The 26066-nt window shown below is 37.6% G+C and overlaps 1 protein-coding gene across 1 annotated transcript in view; it reads left to right on the top strand.

Annotated features, from left to right (window-relative positions):
• NUBPL (NUBP iron-sulfur cluster assembly factor, mitochondrial) overlaps nt 1-26066 on the top strand; it is a 208991-nt gene that overhangs the window by 42188 nt on the left and 140737 nt on the right. The window contains exon 4 of the mRNA XM_058293598.1: nt 12905-12995. Coding sequence (XP_058149581.1) covers nt 12905-12995 — 91 coding nt within the window. The remainder of the gene's footprint in view (nt 1-12904; nt 12996-26066) is intronic.

Genomic DNA, 26066 nt, shown 5'->3' with positions numbered 1-26066 from the left:
GTAATACACCAATTAAAAAATAAACAGACACTAAGCACTTATTTTACTAAATACCAATTAATTGCTGGCTTACTTCTTTATCAGGAGTATACTCAACAGACAGACTCAGGCCTGGGCCTAAAACCCCGTACGGATAGGTACTCAGAAAACCAGGAAAAGATGTAGAGGTCAGAGCAAGGGGGATCGTTGGGGAAACAGGACCCAAGTCCTCAAAACCCAGGCCTGGGCCACTCGAACCTCCAAACTTCCCAATCCACCTCTACCTGATGACTCACTCACCTAATAGATATCATCGGGACCTGAAACAGGAACTGTTTCTCACTTTGAAACTTTAAAATGCCTTGAGGGTCTGGGGTGTCAGCAAGAGGAAAAACCCAACTGTCAAGCCTTTACACCAATAGGGTCTAGTGGCCACAAAAGGCTCGATAATCATTCTTACCTCTCTTGCTGGGGCCTAAGAACCTGGGGGAGTCGGACTCCTTATTCCTCAGGGACCCTTAGTCCTTGGTCCCATCAGAATTGCCATACTGATGCCAAGCAAAAGCAGGTTCTTATCTGATGTGCTTCACAATGACCAATTCCTGAAACATGGGGGCTTCAAAGAGAGATTTTATTGCCTGTGCATAGCAAGGAGCCCAGATGGCCTAATGACCTAAAAATCTGTCTCCCTGATTTTGAGGAGTTTTGGGTTTTTATGAATTTAAACAGGAAGGGTGGAGTGGTTACCGTCACAATAGCAAGTATACACAAGGGTGAGGCCCTTATAGTTGGTTTCAGTGATTTCAGATATTAATGTTTGGCTATTGTATAATATACTAGAAAAGTAAAAAATTAAAAATAAAAAAAATACATGTATATAATGATTCACAAATCATTATCATTTGTTCATTCTTAACCCTCAGTTACAGAAGTTTGTTAAAGAAGACCCTACAGCCGGGCTTCTATTAGGAATTTTTCTTTCTTACATGTTCTTCCTTCTCTGTAAGCAAACAGATAAACATACTACCCTCAGCCAACACAATAAAATAAAATGCTATATTAAGATTATCTTCATATAGGGAAAGATCCCTAAACTACTTTTTTTCCTTGTATTTTCTGTGTGGTTTTAGGTAGAAAGCATTATGCAAAACATGCTTTGAGATTTCCAATTAGATGCAGTAGCAATTTTGTTTTGAATAGCTCTAAAGAAGCTTTTGGCTGGATGTTTCCATCCTTAGTACCCTCTGGCCTTACTATTAAATTTCTTTTGGTAACTTGCAGTTTGCTGCCAGTAATTCATGCTCTCACTTTGTTTGAGGAAGTTGCTGAATTTGCATTTGAGTTAGAAAGAGAATAGTTACTTTAATTTTGCATTTAGTATAATTTTACCTTAGTTTCCTTTTATTTCTAATGCATCAATGGCAAAACTATTGCAAATCCTTTAACTGTTATTATCTGATGCTGTCCAATAAAAAGTTACTCAGATATTTCTTTCACGCAACAATCTGGCCTTTTGTCATATTTTCCCTCTTTTTCCCCTACTCCCTGCAATTCGGCCCTCACAATTCATTTTTCTCTCTCAAGTGTTTTTCTCAGTAAATTGCAACTCGTCCCCATCATATATCCCTGAGGAATAAGGAGGGCCCTTAATCCTCAGCAGGGCAGCATCAGAAGGGTTCCTCCCTCTTTCACTGACTGGAAGGGAACAGAGGACATGTGGAGACCTGGGTTTCAAACCAGCTGCTTGGCTGCTATGACACTGAGTCTGGAAGGATGAAGTGCTCTAGTCACATCAGTTCCCTGTGATTGCTGCATTGCTTTGTGTTGGAAGAGTTACTATCAGAATTGAAATGGTCTTCCCTGCATTACAGTCTCATTAAGACACTATTAAGGAATTGATGTAGGGTTTTCAGCCTCTTTTATCTGTTTTGATAAAGAATCTTGTTGGTTAGGTTTCTAGGTCCCCATGCTTTGTTCTGGTAACAAAATGAGTGGCTGACTGTCACAAATAAAATACTTTTAGGTGTTAGTGTCTGGAGGCATCTTTTTCTACTTTTTTAGACTTTACAGCGGGGTAGAAAACTTTCTACTTTTTTCCTGTATTTTCTATATTTGGAGACTTAAAAAAGGCATTGGTAATTTTTTTCTTTAATTTTATAGGCCAAAGATTTAAGGTTTTTCTTTTCCTAGTCTTAGACATTTTACCCTAATTTACTTTCCCTATTACTTACTAGATGAAAATGTGGGACTTAGGGCAGTTGTTCCTTGTTAAAGATGTTACCTATCCTATTCTAGAAAGAAAAAACATACATCCTATGCAGCCTTCATATATTTGAAAGTTTACTGAACTGAATCTTGCTGGTGAGAAACTTTAAATCATCTTCTTTTTAATGAGCTCTTTCATATCATGCTATGGCTATAATTTTAAAAGATACAGACAGTATACTCATATTTGTTATAGTAGCCCACCATAGCCATTCTTTTTTTATTTTTAATTTGACTTTTAAAGAAGCTTTAGATTACATAAATGTCATTTTGAAATTATAGGGCATTCCTGTGTATCCCACCCTTCCCACACTTTTCCCAATTAACATCTTTCATTATGTGGTGCATTTGTTACAATTGATGAATACATATTGAAATATTCCTACTAACCATGGTCTCTAGTTTACATTATGGTTTACACTTTGCACTGCACACTTTTATAGGTTTGGAAAAATGAATAATGGCCTGTATCAGTCATTGCAATGCCATGTAGAACAATTCCAACATCCCGCAATTGCTCCCGTGTTATACCTATTCTTCCCTTTCCCTCCTCTCAGAACCTCTGGTGACCACTTCTTTTATATCAGTGTTAGAAGTTCTTCCATTACTTGAATAATAATGTCTACTTTAGTTCATAGTTGCGTTCTCCCCTTATGTTTGTTCATTCCCCAGTCTTGAGGATTTTGGGAACCATAACCATTTTTTGCACTAGATTTTCTCCTAAGAAGTCCCATTTATCTGGCGTTGTGATTCAATAAGAATATCAGGATGACGTTAGATTTTCTTGAGGAAAAGAGTTGTGAGAAATAGATAGCAGGGAAATTTATATCTTTTAATATTTTAAACCTTGTATACTTTGATTTTGAGTCCTTTAGCAAAACATTTTAGTTGAAAAGTATTAGGTGAGGGAATTTCATGAAATCATAGAATGTTAAACTTAAACGGGAATTTAGGGGTCATACAGTAACCAATCCTGATATTCTACAGAAGAACAAACTGAGGTTTATTCATATGTTTACTGGTTCATTCATTCATTCAAAAAATATTTAATGCTTACTCTTTTATGTACTTGGATATATTCCTGTCCTTATGGAGCTTACAATAAATAGACAATAAACACTATAAGTAAGTTAACTAGTATGTTAGAAAGTAATAAAAGAGGAGGGAAAGTCCTTGAAGGAGGGGGTGAGTTTGCAATTTAAAATAGGTAGGGCCCGGAGGGAAGTGGATTTGGCCCAGTGGTTAGGGTGTCCATCCACCACATGGGAGGTCCGCAGTTCAAACCCCGGGCCTCCTTGACCCGTGTGCAGCTGGCCCACACGCAGTGCTGATGCGCGCAAGGAGTGCCCTGCCACACAGGGGTGTCCCTGTGTAGGGGAGCCCCACGTGCAAGGAGCGCGCCCCGTAAGGAGAGCCACCCAGCTCAAAAGAAAGTGCAGCCTGCCCAGGAATGGCGCCACACACACAGAGAGCTGACACAAGGAGATGACACAACAAAAAGAAACACAGATTCCTATGCCGCTGACAACAACAGAAGCGGACAAAGAAGAACATGCAGCAAATAGACACAGAGAACAGACAACTGGGGCGGTGAGGGGAAGAGAGAAATAAAATAAATAATCTTAAAAAATAAAATAAAAATAGGTCAGCCCCATTGCAAAGATGACATTTGAGCAGAGACTTTTTAGGAGGTGAGGGAATTGACTGTGTGACTAACTGAAGGAATCGTCAGTGCAAAGGCCAAGAAGTGAAAGCCTGCCAAAGCATTTTTCAAGGAATAGCAAGGAGGCCATTGTGGCGGGAATAGAGAAATAGGTGATGACAATTAATGGAGTTGGGAAGCAGGAAGTGAATGGGGGAGATGGTTAGATTATGTGGGATCTGGTAAATTGTTGTACAGGTTGTTGGCTTTTACATGAATGGAATAGTGGGGCATTGAAGGGTTTTGAGTAGAGAAATAAGATGATCTTGCTTATGCTTCAATTGAATCATTCTGGCTACTGTGTTGAGAAGACATGCTAGGATAGGGTTGTCAGATCTAGTAATTAAAAACATAGGACAATAAAACACATGAAAACATAGGACACTTAAATTTGAATTTCAATAAACAACAAATAATATTTTAGTATAAATATGTCCTATGATTATCCACCCGTATGTCCATATGAGAGAATGTTCACTACTCTCTTATCTTTTATTTTATTTTTTAGCTCTTCCATGTTACTGCTGATTATTGTGAGTTATTATTACCATTATCCTTGTAGTCCCTAGGCTTGGGCCCTCCTAGCAAATTTTCAGCTCTCTATTTCCTATACAATTTATGTGACTGTTTTTCACATTGTGTTCCTTTATACCCTAGACTGTTTTAAGTACAGTTTGTTGGTCTCCAGCTCAGACTTGCCAAATCACAGTTTGTTAGAATGAAACAGGAATCTCCATGAGTGCCACTATTCTAGGTTCTAGGGATTCAGTAATGAACAAAGACACAAAATACTTACTCATGGAGTTTACATTCTAACTGGAGAGACACAGTAAACAAGATAAATATGTAAATATATAGTATATTAAATACCGATAGGGGTTAAGAAGAAAGGAAAAGCAGAAAGGAAGGTAGAAGTGTCCATTGTGATGGTGAGAGTTTTGCAATTTTAGATAAGATGTCCAGTGAGGACTGTTTGAGTCAAGATCTGAAGGAAGTGAGGAAGAGAATCAGGTGATAGCTACTAGGAGGAATAGTATTCCTTGCTGAAGAAACAGTAACTATATAGGCCCTAAGGCGGGAGCATGCCTGGTGTGTTTTAGAGATGCAAGGAGGCAGTATGTTTAGTTTAGAGTGGAATGAAAAGGCAGAGTAAGTAGCAGGAGAGGTGAGAGCTACACAGGGGAGTGATGGTGTTATGCTTTATGGTGTATTGGAAGGAGACTTGGGTTCTAGACAGTCATTATTTCTGGCCAGAGACATTATCTCTTAGGCCTTAGTTTCTTCATCACTGCAAAGTAGCCAGAAGACTAAGATAACTTCTTAGGTTTCTTTGTGCTCTAAAATAAAGTCTTTAATTTGAAATCTTTAATTTTTTCCCCATTTCTATCTTTTCAGCAATTTTGCAGGCAAGTTTATCACATGGAATTCTTCTGTACTTTTCATGCACTGAACTCTGTTCTTTTCTTTTCAGCCAGATGAACGTGTTCTTCTATGCTGCCTTTGTTCCTCTTTCTTTCCTGATTGAACTTGAAGATTTAGACTGTCCTTTGATAAGCAGTAGGAAATTGTTTATTACCTTGTCCAACTATTAGTTTTTCTGACAATCAGGTTCTTATTTTATCTTAGCTAATAGAGTTTAAGAAACATATTTTTTTCTCTACCCAAGAGAACAAAAATCTTATGAATGGCAGTTTGACTTAAAGCTAGGCAGAGAGAGAAGAAAGAAGAGACTTGAATCACTCTAAATTGATTAAATACTGTTTGCAGGTCCAAGACTAAATTGAATGTAATGTGCAGGGAATCATGGGAGTCTTAACTGGATACTTTTACGGAAAGGACAACCTTTAGTAGATCTTAAATAGATGTTTACTTACAAATAATTGGGTGGGACAGCTCCAAGATGTTGTTTTGATGGGTTCTATTAACAGCGAACAGGGATAAAAGGAACATGTCATGAAGCTTTACGATCTTCTTTAGTATAAATTCTGTTGAAGGAACAAAGCAGTATCAAAACTGTTTTTGGTGTCTTTGAAATCCAAAGCACAAAAAATAGGACTTGTAGTCTGTCAAATTGCAGCTTTCATGTAGTAGTAATGAAAGAGTATAATCACTCTGAATAATTCTGCCACCTTTTACAGCATTCACAGGGAATTATAAATTATAAGGAAGCAAGTACAAAAATCTGAACGATATCTTGGGGTTTGAGCTGTCTTGTTTTGTGTCACTTTCTAGGCTGGGAGTACTGCAGAAGTACCAGAAAAAGAGTTTAATGCTAGGTACCAATGTTTTAGGTTAAGTTTATGGTTAACAATAAACTTACAATGTTTATAGTTTTTTTTTCAAGAAGTTTCTTTTTTTTAAATTTTTACCCCCCTATCCACCGGAGATGGCTCCCTTGTCTGTCTGCTTGTCTTTTTTAAGAGGCACCAGGCTAAGAGTCTTCAAAAAAGAGTTGGAAGGTCATCAGAGGGGTCGTGCTTATGCACATCTCAGCAGGATCCAAGGCACAACCAAAGTAGATACAATCCAGGTACTGGTGCTCCTGAGGGCTACAGAGACACACAGGTTCTATAGTCATGGCAAATGGCTCTGGAGTTCAGTGCCTTTTCAGTGGGCCCTACTTTGTAATTTGTGTTCCTGAGTGTGATGGAGTTGGACTCAGATGTGACTTTCTATGCATGCCTCTTTTGTCACTTTTACCGAACCTGTGGTTGACACTGGAGTTGGTATATACTCAGGGGACTTCAATCTCTGGACTGGCCATGTGCCAGCTGGGTTCTGAGCCTCAAAAGAGTTGCAACTCCCACTCTCTGGTTCATTTTATTTACCTAGGTCAGCTAATAGGGAGGTGAAGATGGTCAACCACCACACCGGGGAAGCAAGAGGGCCTACAACTCCAAGCAGGAGAATCGCATCCATCAACCATGTGGGATCTAAGCCCAGTCTCAATTTAGAGGTGGAGTGGACATCGCCATCCAGAGTCCACAGGATGGAGGAATAAAATATAGATTAGAGTGGACTTACTGGTATTCCTACTATAAAACTATTGTGACTCTAGCAATGGAAGAAACTGCATCATTGATGGTGGAGACAGTGGCCACAGTAGTTACTTAGGGCAGGGGAGGGAAGAAGAGATGTGATGTGGGGCGTTTTTGGGACTTGAAGTTGTCCTAAATGATACTGCAGGGACAGATGCTGGACATTATATATCCTGCCATAACCCACTGAATGTACTGGGGGAGAGTGTAAACTACAAAGTAAACTATAATCCATGTGGTGCAGCAGTGCTCCAAAATGTATTCACCAAATGCAATGAATGTGCCACAGTGATGAAAGGTTGTTGATGTGGGAGGAGTAGGGTGGGGTAAGGGGTGGGATATATGGGGACCTCTTATATTTTTTTAATGTAATATTTTTTGTGATCTATGTATTTTTTTTTTAAAAAGCAATTAAAAAAAAAAAGAGACACCAGGAACTGAACATTGGACCTCATATGTGGGAGGCTAGTACCCAACTGCTTGAGCCACTTCTGCTCCCTGCTGGTTGCATTGTCTGCTGGTTGTGGCATCTGCTTGTTGCAGCGTCTGCTTGTTGTGGCCTCTGTGGCTCGTTGCAGCATCTGCTCATCTTCTTTCGAAGGCACTGGGAAATGAACCCGGGACCTCCCATGTGGGAGGCAGGCACCTAATTGCTTGAGCCACATTGGCTTCATATAGTTATTTTTAGTAATTGTTTTCTTTATCTGTTGTGTATTTGATGAAGCTTTTATAGTGATTATTCTTATGAGCCTAGCTAAAATGAAAGAAAAGAAAATCCCAAATGGAGTTTCTTGACTAAATATAATTATTTTAGGACAAGTGAGGTGGAAAGGATTTATAAAACTTGGCTATTTAGACATTCAGCTGCCTACAATTATTTATAACCTTTTACCTTCCTCATTTATTTTCTTAAAGTGTAAAACTGTCTCTTTGGAAGGTCAAATTGAAAGGCTGTTTATACAGATAAAATAGCTTATTTAAAAGTAATGGAGTAAATTAGGTAAATCAAGTTTATTTGGCACCTTTTGAACATTACTGAATTCTAGACTTGAAAATCCACTTAAGCTAATTTTTGTAACTATGGAAAAATTTTCTGGTCAAGGACCTGTGCCAATTCTAAGCACAATATGCCTTAATTAATGTCGATTTTGGTGTTAATGGACACTGATTTTATTCATGATATATAAAATCAAAGCAAGCCATGCTAATTTAGTTCCTGTGAAACAGCCTAAAAGTATGCTTTAAATTCTTTTAAAATTAGCTAATTAAGGATGAGGAAGTAAATCTTTATTGAGGTAGCTTCTCTGACACTTAAAGAGATGACTATGTACTGCCTACTCTTGGCTCTACTAAAATTACATTGTTGGGTGATTGAATAACTTGGTCATGAAAAAGTTTATTCTCTAAATCAGATGTCTGCAAACTTGGGCCTGTGAACCAAATTCAAAGCACTGCCTGTTTTCGTAAATCAAGTTTTATTGGAACACAGCTATGCTATTAATTTATGTATTATCTATGGATGCTTTGGTGCTCCAATGGCAGATTTGAGCAGTTGTCACAGAGATCATATCACCTGTTAGGCCTAAAATATTTACTGTTTGGCCCTTTAAGAAAAAGTGTGCTGATCCCTGATGTATGTTGTTAGATCATGTTAAAGTTTTGGTGGAGGTTCATAAGATTAGTATTTTTAAATTAAGTTTAAAATGCTTTAAATTCAGTTTAAAATTCTTCTGCTTCATTCCAAGATGGATACTCAAAAAAAAAAAAAAAAAAGGATCAGTTTGAATATTAGTTTCCAGTTTTCTCACCCATGGCTGGGGATAATACTACTTTGCTGTTATAAGGAGTAAATGAGGATTATTAATAAAATGTTTATTTAGTACAGTGTCCAGCACTGAGGAGGAATTCAAGCATGGGGAAATATAATGGAGGAAAGGATAGGTGTTTGTTTTGAATGATTTAGGATGGCATGTTTTTAGAGATTCTGATTTGTTCACAGAGCTGGCTTTAGGGGCCTACTGTATCCCAGTTCTAAATATAACATTGCTGACTAATTTCCCTCCATCTTCCCCTTCCTCACTTCTCCCCTCTGTTTGACTTTTCTTCTCTTCCTTCCTCCTCTCTTCCTCTCACCTTCATACCTTCCTTTCCTGTTTCCTTTTGATACATGTAAATATTGGGAATGAATTTAGGTCAGTCAGTAACTAGGCCTAGGGAGAGTATACAGAGAACCTAACACATAGAAGATTCTCAGTTAGTTAGTTCCATTCTCTAGGCAGCAAGGGGAATGTTAAATATAATCGAGTAATTTCCCACCCCCTTCCCTTTACTGTTATGTGATGACGTTGTATATTAGCAGCCATCTAGGTATGTATAAAGTCCATTCCTACCACAGCGAATGTTAGGGCAGATCTCCATGGTCCCACTAACCCAATTTTGTCTTGAACCATAGTGCTGAAAGTTTACTGTCTTCTAGAAGAGGTTCTCTCTTTTAGTGATCATATCCGACAAGTACTGGTAGAAGATTAATTTGAAACCTGGGACCTGACACCTTGGAGTTATTGTAAAATCAATATTAATATAAATAAAAGGACAAGGAAAACTAATTTTTTGGTTGTTTTTGTTGGATATTTTTAATCACTTTGTGGTAGTTTTAGTTCTCATAGGTGTTACAAGAAAAGATAGAGAAAAGAGGTGAAATTTTAGACTGATATGTTACAATATCAGTAGGTCCTTTGACAGTATTATTAAAAATTAGCCAAATTTCTAAATGTTTTAATCCTCCTCATATGAAATTTTTTTATCCATAGAAATTTTACCCTACATTCTTCTGTTGGTGTTTAGAAAGGGGTTAAACTGGGTCAGTATTTCTCACCAAATATTTCTACCTCTTTAAAGCTAATGCCTAAATACACTAATCCTAAATTTTTATATAACACCATTGTTTAAAGGTAAAGTGTCCTTAATGTTATCTCATTTATTTTACAGTAAGCTGAGATTTTGGTAGAGGGCAGTTATTTCTCAGTTTTTCCTTCTGAGGACACTGAGTCACATAGAGATATTAATTAGTTCCTGAGAACTGTAGTTTGAGTCATTATAAAGTTAGGAATTAGTGAAATTTGGACCCAATTGTGGTTTCCCTACACATGGCTCTTCTGTCCTTCTATGTGAACCTGTAATTAGTACTAGACTTGGTACTGATTACCAAGAGACTTAAATCTTTGGGCTGTCCATGTGCCAGCTGGACCCTGAATCTCAATGGAGTTGCAACACCTACTCTCTAGTTTATTGGTCTCACTGAGGAGATGACGATGGACAACTACTATACCAAGGAACCGAGAAAGTCGACAAGTGTAAGCAAGAGACTCCCATCCATTCACCTTATGGGATCACAGCCCCCTCTCAATTAGAGGTGGAGTGGACATCACCATCTGAGAATCCTCAGGATTGGGGAATGAACTATGGATTAAAGTAGTCTTACTGGTAGTCTACTATAAACTTATTGTGATTCCAGCAATGGAAGAACTTAAATCATTGATGTGGAGGCAGTGACCACTGGAGGTTCTGAGGACAGGGACAGGGAAAAACAGGTATAATATAGGGGCATTTTTGGGACTTGGAATTGTTCTGAATGACGTTATGATGACAAATACAGGCAATTATAAATCTTGCCATAGCCTACAGAATTGGGTGGGGGACTGTGTAACCTATAAGGTAAACTTTAATCCACGCTCAGTGGCAATGCTCCAAAATGTGTTCATCAATTGCAGTGAACGTACCTAACTAATCAAAGATGTTGTTAATGGGGGAAAATGTGAAAGGAGTGGGGAGCAGGGCAAATGGGAATCCCCTATATTTTTTATGTGCATTTGTATAATCTAAGTATCTTTAAAAAAAAAGTTAAGTTCGAAAAAATAAAGTTAGGAATGTAAATGTTTAATTTATTTATTTATAGGAATCAACTAGAGAGGTTTAAAACATAATTTTGTGCTGGGAAATTAATAGAAAACATGGAAGGTGAGCAGTGGTTTTAGATTTTCTTCATTTTGGGGAGAAGTTAAGAGTGTATCTAGCCAGGGTTTGAGGAGGTAGTATTGTAGAATTTGAGAGAGGTTCAATTATTTGCGTATAGAAAGGCCAGGACTCAGGAATGATTTTGAGAAGGAAAAATGGTTTATTGACCGCTGGCTGGCTGGACTCAGGGGCTTTCTGTTTCAAACCCGAGCCCCGGAACAAGATTTTTGAGTCCCTTTTATACAGAGAAGAAAGGCCAAATGGTCCTTTTATTTCAGTTCTCAATAGGCTTGAATTAGCATATATCTTCCACATCCTAGGTAAGCTTTTAGCATGGACTTCATACATTCTAGATAATCTTTTAGCACATTTGGTTTGCATTTTCCTTGAATATTTAAAGTTTATAGACTTTGCATTGATAAACTGTTTCCTGGGACCCCAGTCGTTGCCATGGTCACCAAGGGCGGGACTGCAGCCTCTCACCATCCCACACCCACAAGTCAGGACAGACAGCTTAGGTTAAGGTTATCTCCAAAAAGACAAAGAGCCTCCCACCCATAGCCCATATCAGTAGGGGAAGAGGACCTGTATGACTTGGTCAAAGAATAAGTCAAAGATATATATTTAGTTATTAACATTCTGTTTCTTTATATGTGAGGAAAACCAATAACATTGATTTCATCTATCAAAGGAAAAAGAGGAGAAGGAAAAAAGACATATTTGGGAATAGTGAGTTTTCCTTTCCTTTCCTTAGGTAAGCTGCTGATTAACTGGCCGCTGGCAAAGAGAACAATCAGGGTGTTCTGCCCTTGGACAGCTGGATGGGTCATTAAGGAAAATAGTTTTAGTTGTTTAATGAATTCTCTGAAAGACCTAGGGTGTTTAACTATGACTTGCCGGTTGCCTCTGTGTTTCGTCTGTCACTGTCCTTGTAGCACTTCCATCTCAGTTATGCCAGGTCTGCATCATTTTCCTTATTAGACTTTCTCAGTTGCTTTACTATGGTCTTATTTCCATGATTGTTTTTATTTTTTATTTTTTGATGTGTTAGATCAAAACATTTATTAATGTGCCATTTTCCTTATGATTTATTTGCCATTGTAAAACATTATTTTAGCAGTGTGTATGTATGTATTATTTGTTAGTTCTCGAAGTCATGTTCAGATAAAAAAGGTCTTAGTCTATTTGAGACTATATGGGAGACTCGAACTACAATATGTAATGTATATAGAGTGGATTTTTCTAGTCTGTTACCTAGAAGAAATTAGTAAACCTAATGATATGGGCTATGGGTGGGAGGCTCTTTGTCTCTTTGGAGATAACCTTAACCTAAGCCCTGCCCTTGGTAACCATGGCAATGACTCCAGTCCCAGGAAACAGTTTATCAATGCAAAGGCTATAAACTTTAAATATTCAAGGAAAATGCAAACCAAAATGTGCTAAAAGCTTATCTAGAATGTATGAAGTCCATGCTAAAAGCTTACCTAGGATGGGAAAATATATGCTAATTCAAGTCTGTTGAGAATTGAAACAAAAGGACCATTTGACCCTTCCTCTCTGTATAAAAGGAACTCAAAATTCTTGTTTGGGGCTCGGTCCTTGAAACAGAAAGCTCCCAAGTCTGGCTGGCTGTCAATAAATCATTTTTCCTTCTCAAAATCATTCCTAATTCCTGGCCTTTCTATACGCAAATAATTGAACCTCTCTCAAATTCTACAACACTAACAGAAAGTATTTACCTAAACAGTTTATGCTTTTTTTTTTTCTTTTTCTTATAGTTGCTTTGAAAGTTTGAATTGTGATTTTCGGAATGATTTACAAATTTTCTTCTCTAGAGTCAGATTTACTTTTGCTACGTGCATTGTCTTTGATGAGTAATATTATGGTAAATTGTATTTTCTTTCAGTCAAAAGCCATTGGTTTGTTAGATGTGGATGTGTATGGCCCTTCCATTCCAAAGATGATGAATCTGAAGGGAAATCCAGAACTAACACAGAGTAAGTAGAAATAGGTATTATAATACATACTTATTTGCTATCTACAGGGTGTTAGGCATTGTGCCAGGTACTGTGTGTAGTGTCATGATTCAGAAATCAGACTTTATACTTTGTTTGGTTTGAATTGCAGCTGTGTCATTGACTAGCTGTGCTGCCTTGAGTAAATTGCTTAACTTCTTGGTGCCTTTGTCCCCCATGTGTAAAATAGAGTTAAAATTGTACTTAGCAGATGCAATTTCTATGTAAATAGTGTTATTATTTTTGTTATCATTAAAGGTTAATTGGACATTGCCTGCTGTTTATTTAAGGAGCTTGTGTTTGGGGTTTAGTTGTTGGAATCAGTTATAATGCTAGGTTCTGAATACTTCTTTTTGAGACAATAAAGATTCTCCCTAACATTTTGAAGGAAACTTGAAGATCTAGTAATGTTAAAATTGACCCTAGCAGGGAGCAGATGTGGCTCAAGCAGTCGGGTGCCTCCCTCCCACATGGGAGGTCCCAGGTTTGGTTCCTGGGTGCTTCCTAAAAAGAAAATGAGGGAACACAGAGAGCATTCTCAATGTTAGCTAGTGCAAACAGTGAGGGGCGTGGGTGTGGGGGTGGAGGGTAGAACTAATTAACTAAATCTTTAAAAAAAAAAGTTGACTCTAGCAGTCTTATATTGCCAACACCCACTTAGCTGTTTTCTTGTTTCATGAAAACATAAACTTAAAAAACTAAGTTATTCTAGTGTCTTTGTTCTTTGTCCTTTTAGTGGAATGCATACTTAGTTTGCAAATATGCGACGTGAGACAAGAGGTCAAACTTTCGGAAAGAAGGAGTAATGAATTTGCATACTTAAATGATAGTCCCGTTATGTCTATGTCTTGATTAAAGTAATGGAAAAATTGGAATGAAGCACATGAGTGATGGCAAGTTGGAGCCCTTGGTGTCAGTTTTTTCTTAAGTAATTCTGTTCAGCTTATGCCAACATAAATACTTGAAGTGAACCTTTAATTTCTTTTTTCTTGTTTTACTCAAGCTATAATCTTAACTTTAATGTATGTACATTAGCTGCCATATATGCTCTCTTGTAAAGATGATATACTGGGAATCTTGGAAAGCCTGAAGAGAACTTTTTCTTTGCATTGACAAGCTGATCTTAAGTCCCCCAAGAAATAAATTGAATGATTGAAGCATTCACTTTAAAGAATGTAGATTCTCCCCGGCCCCATGACTCCTTCATCAGTTTGCTTGTTGTTTTTGCTCAATGTCTGCTCATTGCCTGTTTGTTCTTTTCTTTAGGAGGCACTGAAACTAACCCTGACCTCCCAAGTGGGAGGTGAACACTCAACTGCTTGAGCCATACCTGCTCCCTCTTTGTTTATTTTTGCTCATTGTCTTTGCTTGTTGTCTGCTCCTTGTTTTTGCTAATTGTCTGCTTGTTTTTTTCTTCTTGCATGTTGGTTTTTTTGCTTGTTTTTGCTTTATTTTTGCTCGTTGTCTGATTGTCTTCTTTAGGAGGCACTGGGAACTAAACCTGGGACCTCCAGTGTGGGAGGCAGATACTCAACTCCTTGAGCCACATCCACTCCCAAGAATTTGGATTTTTAAAAGTCTAACTTATAAATTTTGAATCTTAGAAAAATTTGCCACCATTATACTAATTGGTATCATTTTGAGATTTCTGCATTTTATTATGCTAATTTATCCTATTGTACCTTCCAATACAGAAAATACAATGTGATCTAAAGTTTTCTAATTAACCATAAAGAAAACTGAAAAATTTGTTTTAGTGGTTAAGGATTTGAGGAGATAGACCAGTGAGCCAAGTCCTAACTGTTCTAGGACTAAGCTGGACAACCTTAGGGATAGTTGGGTTTTGGGATGGTCCCTTTCTCTTTGTTATTTAAACAAACATATAGTAATGCAATTTTAGTCAATTTGTTAATTTAAAAATGTAGCTCAAATGATTGAGCACCTGCTTCTATGTATAAGGTCCTGGTTTCAATCCCTCGTACTGCCTTAAAAAGAAAAGCTTTCCATAAAAGTCCCATCTTAGAGTTGGCAGAGCCTATATTTATTCACATTCTTTTCATTCTTTTTTTCTCTTTGGGGGGATTCGTGAAAATCCACATATTTGGCGGTTATGTGACATTTTAGTCTTGATTACCAAGAGAACTTTATTTTTGATTCTAGAAAAGAAAATTCAGTGATAGAAGAAAAATTTATATTTATAATAGTTTTGAGTTTCTTAGGTTGAGAATATTTCTGTTAGTTTAAAATGACAATAGTGATTTGTCTACTTTATTATGCAAAATTATGGTAATGAAAGTCTATCCTGTTCATAGAAAAGGTATTATACAAAAACCTCAACAGGTTGACATTGTAATGCCTGCAAATGACCAGTTGCTTTTGGAACTTAATGGAATTCAGAATAAAAACCATGTGCACTTGGGGAAAACTAGCATGTAATAATGAATATAACTTTTTTTTGGTAATGCTAGTTATTTTTCTCCATTTTAACTTTCCAAATAACATAATATTTCAATTTCATATTGCAGTACATCCAGATTATAGTGTTAGAAATTATTGAGGAGGAATGTTTTCAATTAAATGGTAATTGGACGCAGAAATGTGTTGCTATATTTCATTCCTTTTTGTGACTGTGAGAGTTTTCGCTAACCTTTCTAAAATTGCTCTTATTGGTGAAGGTATCTGTTCTTTTTTTCAGTTTTGTGATGATTTATCACCTTCAGAATACTTGTGAATTTATTACTAGTTTTACCATAGTCTCTTTTAATGTACCTATCTAATAAAATAAGAAATTCATAAGGCCTGTGAAGAGAGGTTACTAAAATTGAAATGTCAAGTAATTTTATTGAGAATGACACAGTGCTGATTTAAAAAAAAAAAGATTTATTTATTTATGTCTCTCCCCTCCCCTCCCCCACCCCTGTTGTCTGTTTTCTGTGTCTATTTGCTGCATCTTCTTTGTCCACTTCTGTTGTTGTCAGTGGCATGGGAATCTGTGTTTCTTTTTTTGTTGAGTCATCTTGTTGTGTCAGCTCTCCGTGTGTGCAGCACTGTTCCTGGGCAGGCTGCACTTTCTTTCGTGCTGGGTGGCTCTCCTTACGTGGCGCACTCCTTGCACGGGGGGCTCCCCTAAGCGGGGGGCACCCCTGCATGGCAGGGCACTCCTTGCATGCATTAGCACTGCGCATGGGCCAGCTTCACACGGGTCAAGGAGGCCCGGGGTTTGAACTGCGGACCTCCCATGTGGTAGACGGACGCCTTAACCACTGGGCCAAGTCTGCCGCCCCACAGTGCTGATTAATGACTAAATGTGAAACTTTTTGAGTAAGATCCGTTTGTCTTTTCTGTTGTTGTAGAATAGTAATTTGCCCTTATATCACAGTATTCTGCTTTGTCTGTCTTAAGGTATTAAGCTTTTTTCAAGTTTAGGAATGATTGTGTGTGGGCACTTATGAGGCAGAGAAAAATCAGTCTGGGCAAAACACCTTTTATAGTAGCACTCATCTCTTGTAAGAACGACAAGGAAGGGCCTAAGTTTTCTTAGAGGTAATTTAAGTGCATAAAAAATGAGAGGGAACACTCGTTATTCTGACGTGACTCAATTGTTTCCTTCTAGGGAAGAGAGGTAGGATGTTACTGAAGGTCCTGACATGGATGGTTAAGTTCTGGTCCAAAGCTTCTGATTTATAATTTGTTTCTTTTGGTACTTGTCTTGTGGATTCTTGGGTGTTCACTTGATGCTAGAGTTCCTCTGCTGATCTTTGGGGAAGATTCTGGATGTATTCCATAATCACAGTGTTACATGAATGACTTTTCCTCATCACTTTCATTGTATTCTATTTATATCCTCATTTATACTTAGTGTATTAAGACAAAGTGATCTTCTTAACTTAATCAGGGGTTGAAGGAACCTTAAAAAATTATTTTAGTTTGCTCTTGCTTTAGAAGTATTGTTACTCCTGAAATAGCTCAGAAATGAGAGCTATGTTCTTTGAAGGGTCCCCTCACTTTAGTTTATTAAAACAAAAGTCCACCTATCTCTCTACTTGGCTTATAGTTCCTTGCATATAATTCATTGTACAGGCCTGAACTAAATACTCATGTAGTGTGGTGAAATCCTTTTCCCTTTGCTCTAACATTCTTGAGCTGAAGAGTCATCTGCCTCTGTTTGGAGTCTTCATTGTTCTGCTGCAAACCATCTTAGTTGTGGGCTGCAGCAAAGTACTCAGTGAAGAATGCTTTATTTACCCGCAGAACAACTCAGTATGTTTTAGTAGCTTTTCCCTATTTGCAAATAGAGTTGACCAAATATATCTGTGTATGTGTCAAACAGTTAATACAACTTTGTATTTGCGATTAGCACCTACCACACCAAAAGATTGGTGGGGGTGTGGTTCTCCTATTCCTCATTCACTTTTTGAATTTGAAATTCAAAAATTATTATCAGTTGGCTGTCCTTGAGATACATAAATTAGTAGTAAAATATAGTGGTAATGCGGCCATATCTTCAGAGTAACATATCTGTTAAGGCTGTTTATACTTCACATTTTTCTTTTCCAGTCTAGTTTCAGGTTTACAAAAAACAAACAAACCCCATTCTTCTCATTTCCTAACCTTTTGGTCACATTCAATGTTTCTCAAAGTTTTTGGTATGTTCTATCAGATGAGAAAAATAAGAACTTAACTGTTGTTAGGTAGTGAGAGGATTAGATTACAGTTTTATTTGTAAAACCCTTTTTCTACTTATGTGCCCTCTGATGCTTTTGCTTTTAAAAATAGACCCATATTGCTGATTCGTTGTTACATTAATAATTCAGTGGCTCCTTTAGAAACCTTTTAGGGTTAATTTAACAAAACCTGTGCTGCTTTCTTTTTTTAGGTTAACAGTAAAGCATTTAGAAAGGAAAATAGTTGATGAGAGTAGTATTTAAAATTAATTCTGAAGATGAAAGATATGGGGATTATTCATCCATAAATTGTAAACTGCATGGGAAAAGCATGAGGCCATAAATAATAACACTGTACTAAAAGGCATGAAAAAGTTTTGATTGTCTAGACTAACTAGGGAGAATAAATTAGCCATGTTGCAGGAAAAAAAAGGGCAGTGGAATATGGCCTCCTTTTCACTTTCCTTCAGGATCCCTCTCTGGAATAAGATTTGAAGTCCACCTAGATTTTGAGTGTGTGTGGTATGCATCCACAGAGTAATGAATTGAAATAGGATCTTGTATATTTAAGTTTGGATAGATTTGATACTGGACATAATAATACAGGGTGTTTTTCAATAGTGCTGTAGCAGTTTAGATACAGTTATGAATTCCAAAAATAGATATTGGATTATGTTTGTAAACCGGTCTGTACCTGGGCATGATTAAATTATGACTAGAGCTTTGATTGGACCATGTCAGTAGGCATGGCAAAGGACAGAGTTACAGCTTTTTGATGCTGGAGGTTTTTGATGTTGGAGTTTTGATGTTGGAGTTTGATGCTAAAGTCTTAAACTGGAGCCAGGAGAAGAACACAGAGGAATAGAAATGACTCCTTAGACATGGCAGAAACCCTGGGGAGAGAGACAGAGCTGTTCGCCTGACAGCCTACAGCTGACCTTGTGGGAGAGAGGCAATGCCTGGAGAGCCTCATAGTCTACAGCTGACTCTGTGGAGAAAACAGAGGACCTGAGCCCAGAAAGAAGCAAGACCTGGGAAGAGAGGAACCTAGGAAGGCTGAACCCTGAAAGACATCAACAGCCAACATGCCCCAACACATGGAAATAGACTTTGGTGAGGGAAGTAATTTTGCTTTTTGGCCTGGTATCTGTAAGCTCCTACCCAAAATAAATACCCTTTATAAAAGCCAACAGACTTCTGATATTTTGCATCGGCACCCCTTTGGCTGACTAATCAGTGTCTATAGTGTCAAGCCAGTTAATCAGTTCTTTGAAAGAGCCGTCATTACATAACTGAGGAAAAATAGAGTAGGAAAGTGTCATTGGAAGACTTAGTAAGTTTAACTATAAGCCTTCTGTACATTTCAGTTTGGAAACTTCACTTGTCTACCAGTTATAATGAATTGTATCTTGAAATTGCTCCATGTTTTCCTTTTTTTTAAAAAATTTTTTGGAAGGAAAAATAATTTATTTACAACCAGCCGGGCTTGGAGCTTCTCATTCCAAAATTCGAGCCATGTTTCTCTTTTTCATCTCATGAAAATTGATAGACCTTATTACATGTAGAGTCCTTACTGTTAGCCATACCAATATTACCATTTGTATTATCAATATCATGAAGTCCTGCATGACCAGCCCCACCTGACACCTACTGCTGCAGTCTTGATTCCAACAAGCTAACCTTATTACTTAGTGAACACAGATCACATAGCCTTTTTTTTTTTTTTAATAAACCCATCACTGCGCTCAGGACCCTTATTGTATTTTATTCTCTCTGTTTGAAATGCCTCTCACCTCTACTGTCTTCTCTCTCTTCCTCCCACAAATGCAGAGGACTTTTTTGCTTGGTTTGTTTCCTACCCCTGTTGGTTGGTACATAATAGATGCTCAATAAATGTTAGTTGACTACATGAATAAAGTAGCTCCCCTGTTAAATTTATTGTACATTAGCTCATAATTTCTTTTCTGCTTTGGATATATAACTAACTTAATTTGTAAACATAATACTTCATCTTTTTTTCTGAATAATAAAAGTAGCTTTAAGACATTATCGTAGTAGTTCATCTTTCTGACATACCTATGAGTGCTTTTTTTCCTCATTCTTAAAATGAGGAAAAAAGAAAATACCTATGTGATTAGTAATTTGTCTTTCGATAGTTAGATTATATGGAAAGAAATCACTTCTCAGGTTATTTCAGTATGATAGGATAGTGGCCACCCATCTATCTTATACTTAGCTTTGAAATGTTTAGCACTGCTCTGCTTACTTTTAAGGGGTAGAGTCACATGGGCCTGGATCTGAGTAATGATGTAATAGAGAGTGTTCACAATCATAGCTTTGGGACAGTGAACAGCTTTGAAATAGGAAGGACCCAATAGGTCAGCATACACCATCATTCTTTCACTTGAACATCCTCATTGCCAAACTAAAATCGCACTAAATAAAATAAATATACACTAATACATATACTTTATTTGAGGCTGTTTATTTTGGGGATTGCTCTTTGTAATGAATCAGGAGAATTGGGGTTGAGGAAGCGGTGACTGCAAGGTTTTGTTTTTATTCTGTAACCTTGAGGTCTTTCATTTAAGCTTACAGTTTAATGGACTTTGGGATCTCCCTTGGAGTATACAAACCCAAACTTTTTTTGAGGTGGTAGGGTGTCTTAAATTGGGTTCCCCCAAAGCCCTAAGCACTGCTAATATGTTAGGGTACATACAAAACCAGGAGTGAGGGAAGATAGAGGGAAGAGTCAATAGGAAGAAGTGTTATTTTTGTGTGTGTGTGAAGAGGTGTTATTGAGCTGGCTGTTGCTAAGTGTAACAGATTGCTTGACTACATAGAACTGTATAAACTCCATCTCAGGACAGTGTATGGGGAGAATGGGGGAAGAATTTATCTAGTGGTACTCACCTTCGGAGATACTAACTTGCTTGCATTTTTGGGTTGTGTATGTTTGGGTGTCCAGCAAGGTCCTGTCCAGTGGTGTCCTTTGCTTTGGTGTCAATGTGGAAGCTCAGGGAAGGGAGAGGGAGGGTAGGTGGGAGGCACACAATATATAAGCCTGAAGTGCAGTGCTATCAGATAGGCCCTCTGTGAAGTGAGAGGCCAGGCAGAGACAAAATGGTGACTGGAATAAGAGCTGAGTGAGGCCACGAGGGTCTGAAGTTGTACATGTGGGGCATCTGATATGTAGGGATGGGATGGGAAGCCAAGCTCTCCCATAACCCAGACAGCTACCCTAGTGTAATCTGTTACTGACCGATGCTAGGACACAATGGCAGGGAACCAAGACGGCGAAGGATTCTTTCCAAATTTTGATGTCCTGAGTTCTTAAGAGAGTATACATCAATCCCCCTAATCTATTAAACATTTCAAAATTTCCTTTCTCAAGGGAGTATGCAACATAAGCAGGTATTTGAATCGTATTTAGAAATTCCATTTTAAGGTTGTCTTCTCTAAGATATATATAGGAAATAAAATGGGTTGTATATGTTTTTGTTTATTTTATTCTTGTAATTTGATAACATTTGACTTTTAAAATGTGAAATTTTGGTAGCATCAAAATTTAGAACTGTAAACTTGGCTCCTTTATGAATGGGGTTTATGGGGACATGGAATACAGGTCAGTTTTTAGTACAGGCACACTGTTGGTAATTGGAATGCTAATGTAAGGAGTAAGTTTTTACTGATGGTCATTTGAGATAGAGGCAGTTCCATCTGTAAGCCAGTTTCATATTTCAAATGATTGTGCATACAATTTGATAGGGCGTGTTATACATTTGACCCAGAAGTATTCCAGTAGAAAGAATGTTCTTACTGTTGGATTTGGGCAAGAATAGTCATTAAAAATTAGATTCCAGTCTTTTTTTTTTTTTTTTAAGATTTGTTTATTTCTTTATTTCTCTCCCCTTCTACCCCACCCCAGTTGTTCTCTGTCTGTTTGCTGTGTGTTCTTCTTTGTCCGCTTCTGTTGTTGTCAGCGGCACGGGAATCTGTGTTTCTTTTTGTTGTGTCATCTTGTTGTGTCAGCTCTCCATGTGTGCGGCACCATTCCTGGGCAGGCTGCACTTTCTTTCGCGCTGGGCGGCTCTCCTTACAGGGCACAATCCTTGTGTGTGGGGCTCCCCTACGTGGGGGACACCCCTGCGTGGCAGGGCACTCCTTGCGCGCATCAGCACTGCACATGGGCCAGCTCCACATGGGTCAGGGAAGCCCGGGGTTTGAATCGTGGACCTCCCATGTGGTAGATGGACGCCCTAACCACTGGGCCAAGTCTGCCGCCAAGATTCCAGTCTTAGTAATCATGAGGAGCTGAGTTCAGATGGTTCTGTGTGGATATATTAGTAGGTACTATATTCATTGGAGGAACATTTAGGGCTTTTTTCTTATAAATATTGCAGATTCTGTGGCTGAAAAAGTATCTATATATATATATACATATACACATCTATATCTATATTTAAGTTAAGGCATCTTTATTTTGTTACTTGTGACTTAACTAGCACTGGCTTAAAATAAAAATAGTTCCTCTTCAAAAATAAACTGTGCATATTTTAAACCTAGTTTTAAATTTGCACTTGGATCAAAAGTGAAATGTTGAAGAAGACATTATTTCTAGTCACTTAGCAAACATTTATTGTGTGTCTTCTATATAGTTAGTAGCATGAGAAAAACTTGGATCTTTGGCTATAAGATCAAATAAGTTTTGATCCTAGTTCTCATGCACTTATAGTAGACACTTTAACTGATGAACCAAAGTAACAGTAAATGCTATAACAGCATGGTTGTTGTGAACCCACAGATGGTGAATTTAAATCATACTGGAGGCTAGAGAAGTCTTCTTGGAGGAGATGATTCTTGAGTTATTTTTGAATAACGATGAGCAGGAGTCTGTTCTAAAAAGGGATTGGTGGTAGAAAGGGAGGTGGGAAATCAGGCAGGGGGATAGCATGTGTTAAAAAAAAACCTTCAGAATGCAATCAGAACCACAATGAGATACCACTTCACACCTGCTAAGATGGCTATTAAAAATTGGAAAAGAGTACATGTTGGTGAGGGTATGGAGAAATTGGCACTCTTTTGCATTGCTGGTGGAATGTAAAATGGTGCAGCCACTGTACACCAAAAAGTTACACATAGAATGCTACATGACCCACTCCTAGGTATATATCCCAAAGAATTGAAAGCAGGGACTTGAACAGATACTTGTACACTGGTGTTCGTAGGAGCATTACTGGCAATAACTAAAAGGTGGAGACAATCAAAGTGCCTATTAACAGAAGAATGAATAAACAAAATGTGATATAAACATACAATAGAATATTATTTAGCTATAAAAATGATTGAAGTTCTAATTTGTGCTGCAATGTAGATGAGCCTTGAAAACATTATGATAAGTGAAATAAGTCAGACACAAAAGGACGAATACTGTATGATTTTACTTATATGAAATGTCTAAAATAAGCAAGGAGATATAAAGTAGATTGGAGGTTACTAGGGGTTCAGGGGAGAGGGAATAGGGATTTATAGCTTAATAGGTACAGAGTTTCTGTTTGGGGTGATGAAAACGTTTTGCTAAGAGTGGTGGTGATGCGTTGTAATGTCGTCAGTGCTACTGAATTTTACACTTAAAAATGGTTAAAATGGCAACTTTTATGTTATATATATGTTATTACACACACACACAAGTCACGTAAACTGTAAGTTGTTAGGCATGGCAGAAGTGAATAGTTATCTGTGGGTGAGTTGCAAGAGTGAGATCAGGATCAGAAAAGTAGGCAGGAGTCCTGTCAAAAATACCTTCTTATGCTTATCTGAGGCATTTAAGTATGACTCAAAGACTTTGAGAAGCTATCATGGATTTTTGGTAGCAGAGTAACTATCACTTTTGCATTCTAGGCAGATGACTTGTGTAGCATTATGGAGGAGAAGTAACAGAGCCAGATGGGAAGTAGGCACCAGTTAAGATGCTATTTCAGTAATCCAGGTGAGATGCAGTAAATCCTGATTTAAATCTGTGGCAGTAGAAATGGAAAGAGGGGGATCTAAAATTAAGAGTTAGTAAAGAGATCACATGAATAGATCATGGTAATTCATTGGATATGAATGAGAAAATGTTCTCTAGGATAGTTCCTGGATTTCTGGGTTGGCACTTGGGTAGATAATTATGTCATTCATCAAGATAGAGAAGCTAGGAAAAATGAGTAAATTTAAGGAAAATAAGGAAAGTAGTGATGAGTTAAGGTTGATGTACATTCAATTTAGTATCTAAAGAGAGTTAGTCAGTAGTGTACCTGTTTGGAACTCAGGAGAGAGGTTTGGGCTAAAGATACAGATTTGAGAGTTAGCAGTAATAAGTGATAGGTAAAGCTTTCAGTTTAGATCAGTGTTTTTCAACTGGAGGTGATTTTGCCTTCCAGAGGACAGAGGACAAAAACGTCTGGAGACGTTTTTGATTGTCACAATTGGGTGATGACACTGGCATCTAGTGAGTAGAGGACAAGGATGCTGCTAAATGCCCAGAAATGCACAGGACATCCTCCCACAGCAAAGAACTATTTGGCCCAAAACGTCAGTTGTGCCAAAGAAGTTGAGAAACCCTGATTTAGATAAGGCAATCCAAAAGAATTTTAGAGTGAGTTGAGTGTAGAGCTGAGATCAGAACTTGGGAAACATCAACCTAAGCAGAGGAAGATTAGAAGGAGTGAACAAAGAAGTAGAAAGAAGACATGGATAGAACCGAATCCCAGAAGCCACGCAAGGAAGGATGAGAATTTTGAGAGAAAGTAGTCAGCATTTTCAGAGTGGCTAAGTTAAGAACTGAAAAGTATATTTTAGATCTGGCAGTATACCCAAATTTTCATTAAATAGAACTATTATTTTTTTTGCTTCTTGAAGAAATATGTTTTATATTTCTTATGTCCGGCCTTTGGTTAATCAGTCATTTGGGAGTCATTTATTGAGCATCTCTATGATAGCACTGTACTATACTCAAAGAAAAACAGTGAGTAAGATGTAAACTCTATTCTCTAGGAACTCCAGTAGGGTAAACAAAAAATGTTAGTATATTAAGTACTATAATAAGGTAAGAACAGAGGATTGTAGAAACAGAGAAGAATTTCTAATCTTTCTGTGATATAGTACAGCTAAGCCCTGATAAAGCTTCCAATTACAAGGCACAAAAATGGGCAGGAGACTTGGGCAAATTAAAAAACATTGAGAAGCTTGCTTATCTTTAAAATTTTGATATTAAACAAAAAATGGACAGTAAACAATGTTCCAGTTTACAACAGTAAACAATATTCCATTTCTCCTGGGGAAGTAAGTGGGATGTTTTATTTATAAATCACAGTATAACCTACCACCTCCATCCCGAAATAACCCTTTAACCTTTAGAATGTGCCCGAGGCTGGTCTCATGTCTCATCTCCTCTGATTTTCTCTACTCACCCTCATTTCTTTGGAATCCCAGTCAGAGACTGGAAATGGTAGTAGTAAATGAGGGCAGTAAGGAGATGAAGGTTGTCTGGAGAATCTGTAAATTGGCTCTTCCTCTTACCTTTCCCTTCCCTCTAAAACAACCATACCATTTACCACCTAAAATGGGATTTGACCTAGAGGTAAGGAGTGAGAGTTTTTCTTACAAATTTGTGTGACTCTAAAGGTTTCTAATTTAGATTATAACTTGAGATTAATGACATAAAACATTAGAAATGGAAGGGTCTTTAGAGAGATCATCTGTCTAATCAAATTGAGGTTATTTGCAGAATTAAATGACTTGCCCAGAGTCTTTTAACAAGTTAGTGACAGAATGTTTGACTCCTTGGGAACCACCAGAATGGTTGACTCCTTGGGATCCACCTCTCAGAATGAAGCACCGTGAAGGGACTGCTTTAGAAACAAATACACTATTTGTAACATACAACAGATTTCCAGGTTTAACCCAGACCTACCAAATCAAAAATCAGTTAGGAGCTAATGATAAATGTTTATTAGTAGTGGATAGTTCAGAATTGGATTACAAAGTACTTAGACCAGTGCCCAGCAAGTAGTAAGCACTCAGAATATGTTAGTTGCTTTCATTAGTATTATAGCATAATCTGAAATGTGGGTGGAAACAGGAAATGAAAATGATTTTTTTCCTCCTTAATTTCCCTTTAAAGGAAAGGTCAAGAGAAGGCACTTGCATGTAAAGAGAATTGTAAAATTATTTTCATTTGCTTAGGAAATAAATAAATGAAATTAGAGACTTTTCAAAGAAGAAATGTATTATACTTATTATTCTACGTATCTCCATTTTTACTGAGTATTCCATGATAGCATTGTGTAATGCAATGGTTCTCAAACTTTTTTGGGCTCTGGAGCCTTTTATGCTCTTAAAAATTATT

This window comes from Dasypus novemcinctus, chromosome 3 (assembly GCF_030445035.2).
Source record: "Dasypus novemcinctus isolate mDasNov1 chromosome 3, mDasNov1.1.hap2, whole genome shotgun sequence".
Lineage (NCBI taxonomy): Eukaryota > Metazoa > Chordata > Mammalia > Cingulata > Dasypodidae > Dasypus > Dasypus novemcinctus.
The sequence above is the reverse complement of the archived record's forward strand: the minus strand, read 5'-3'. Positions and strand labels throughout refer to the sequence as shown.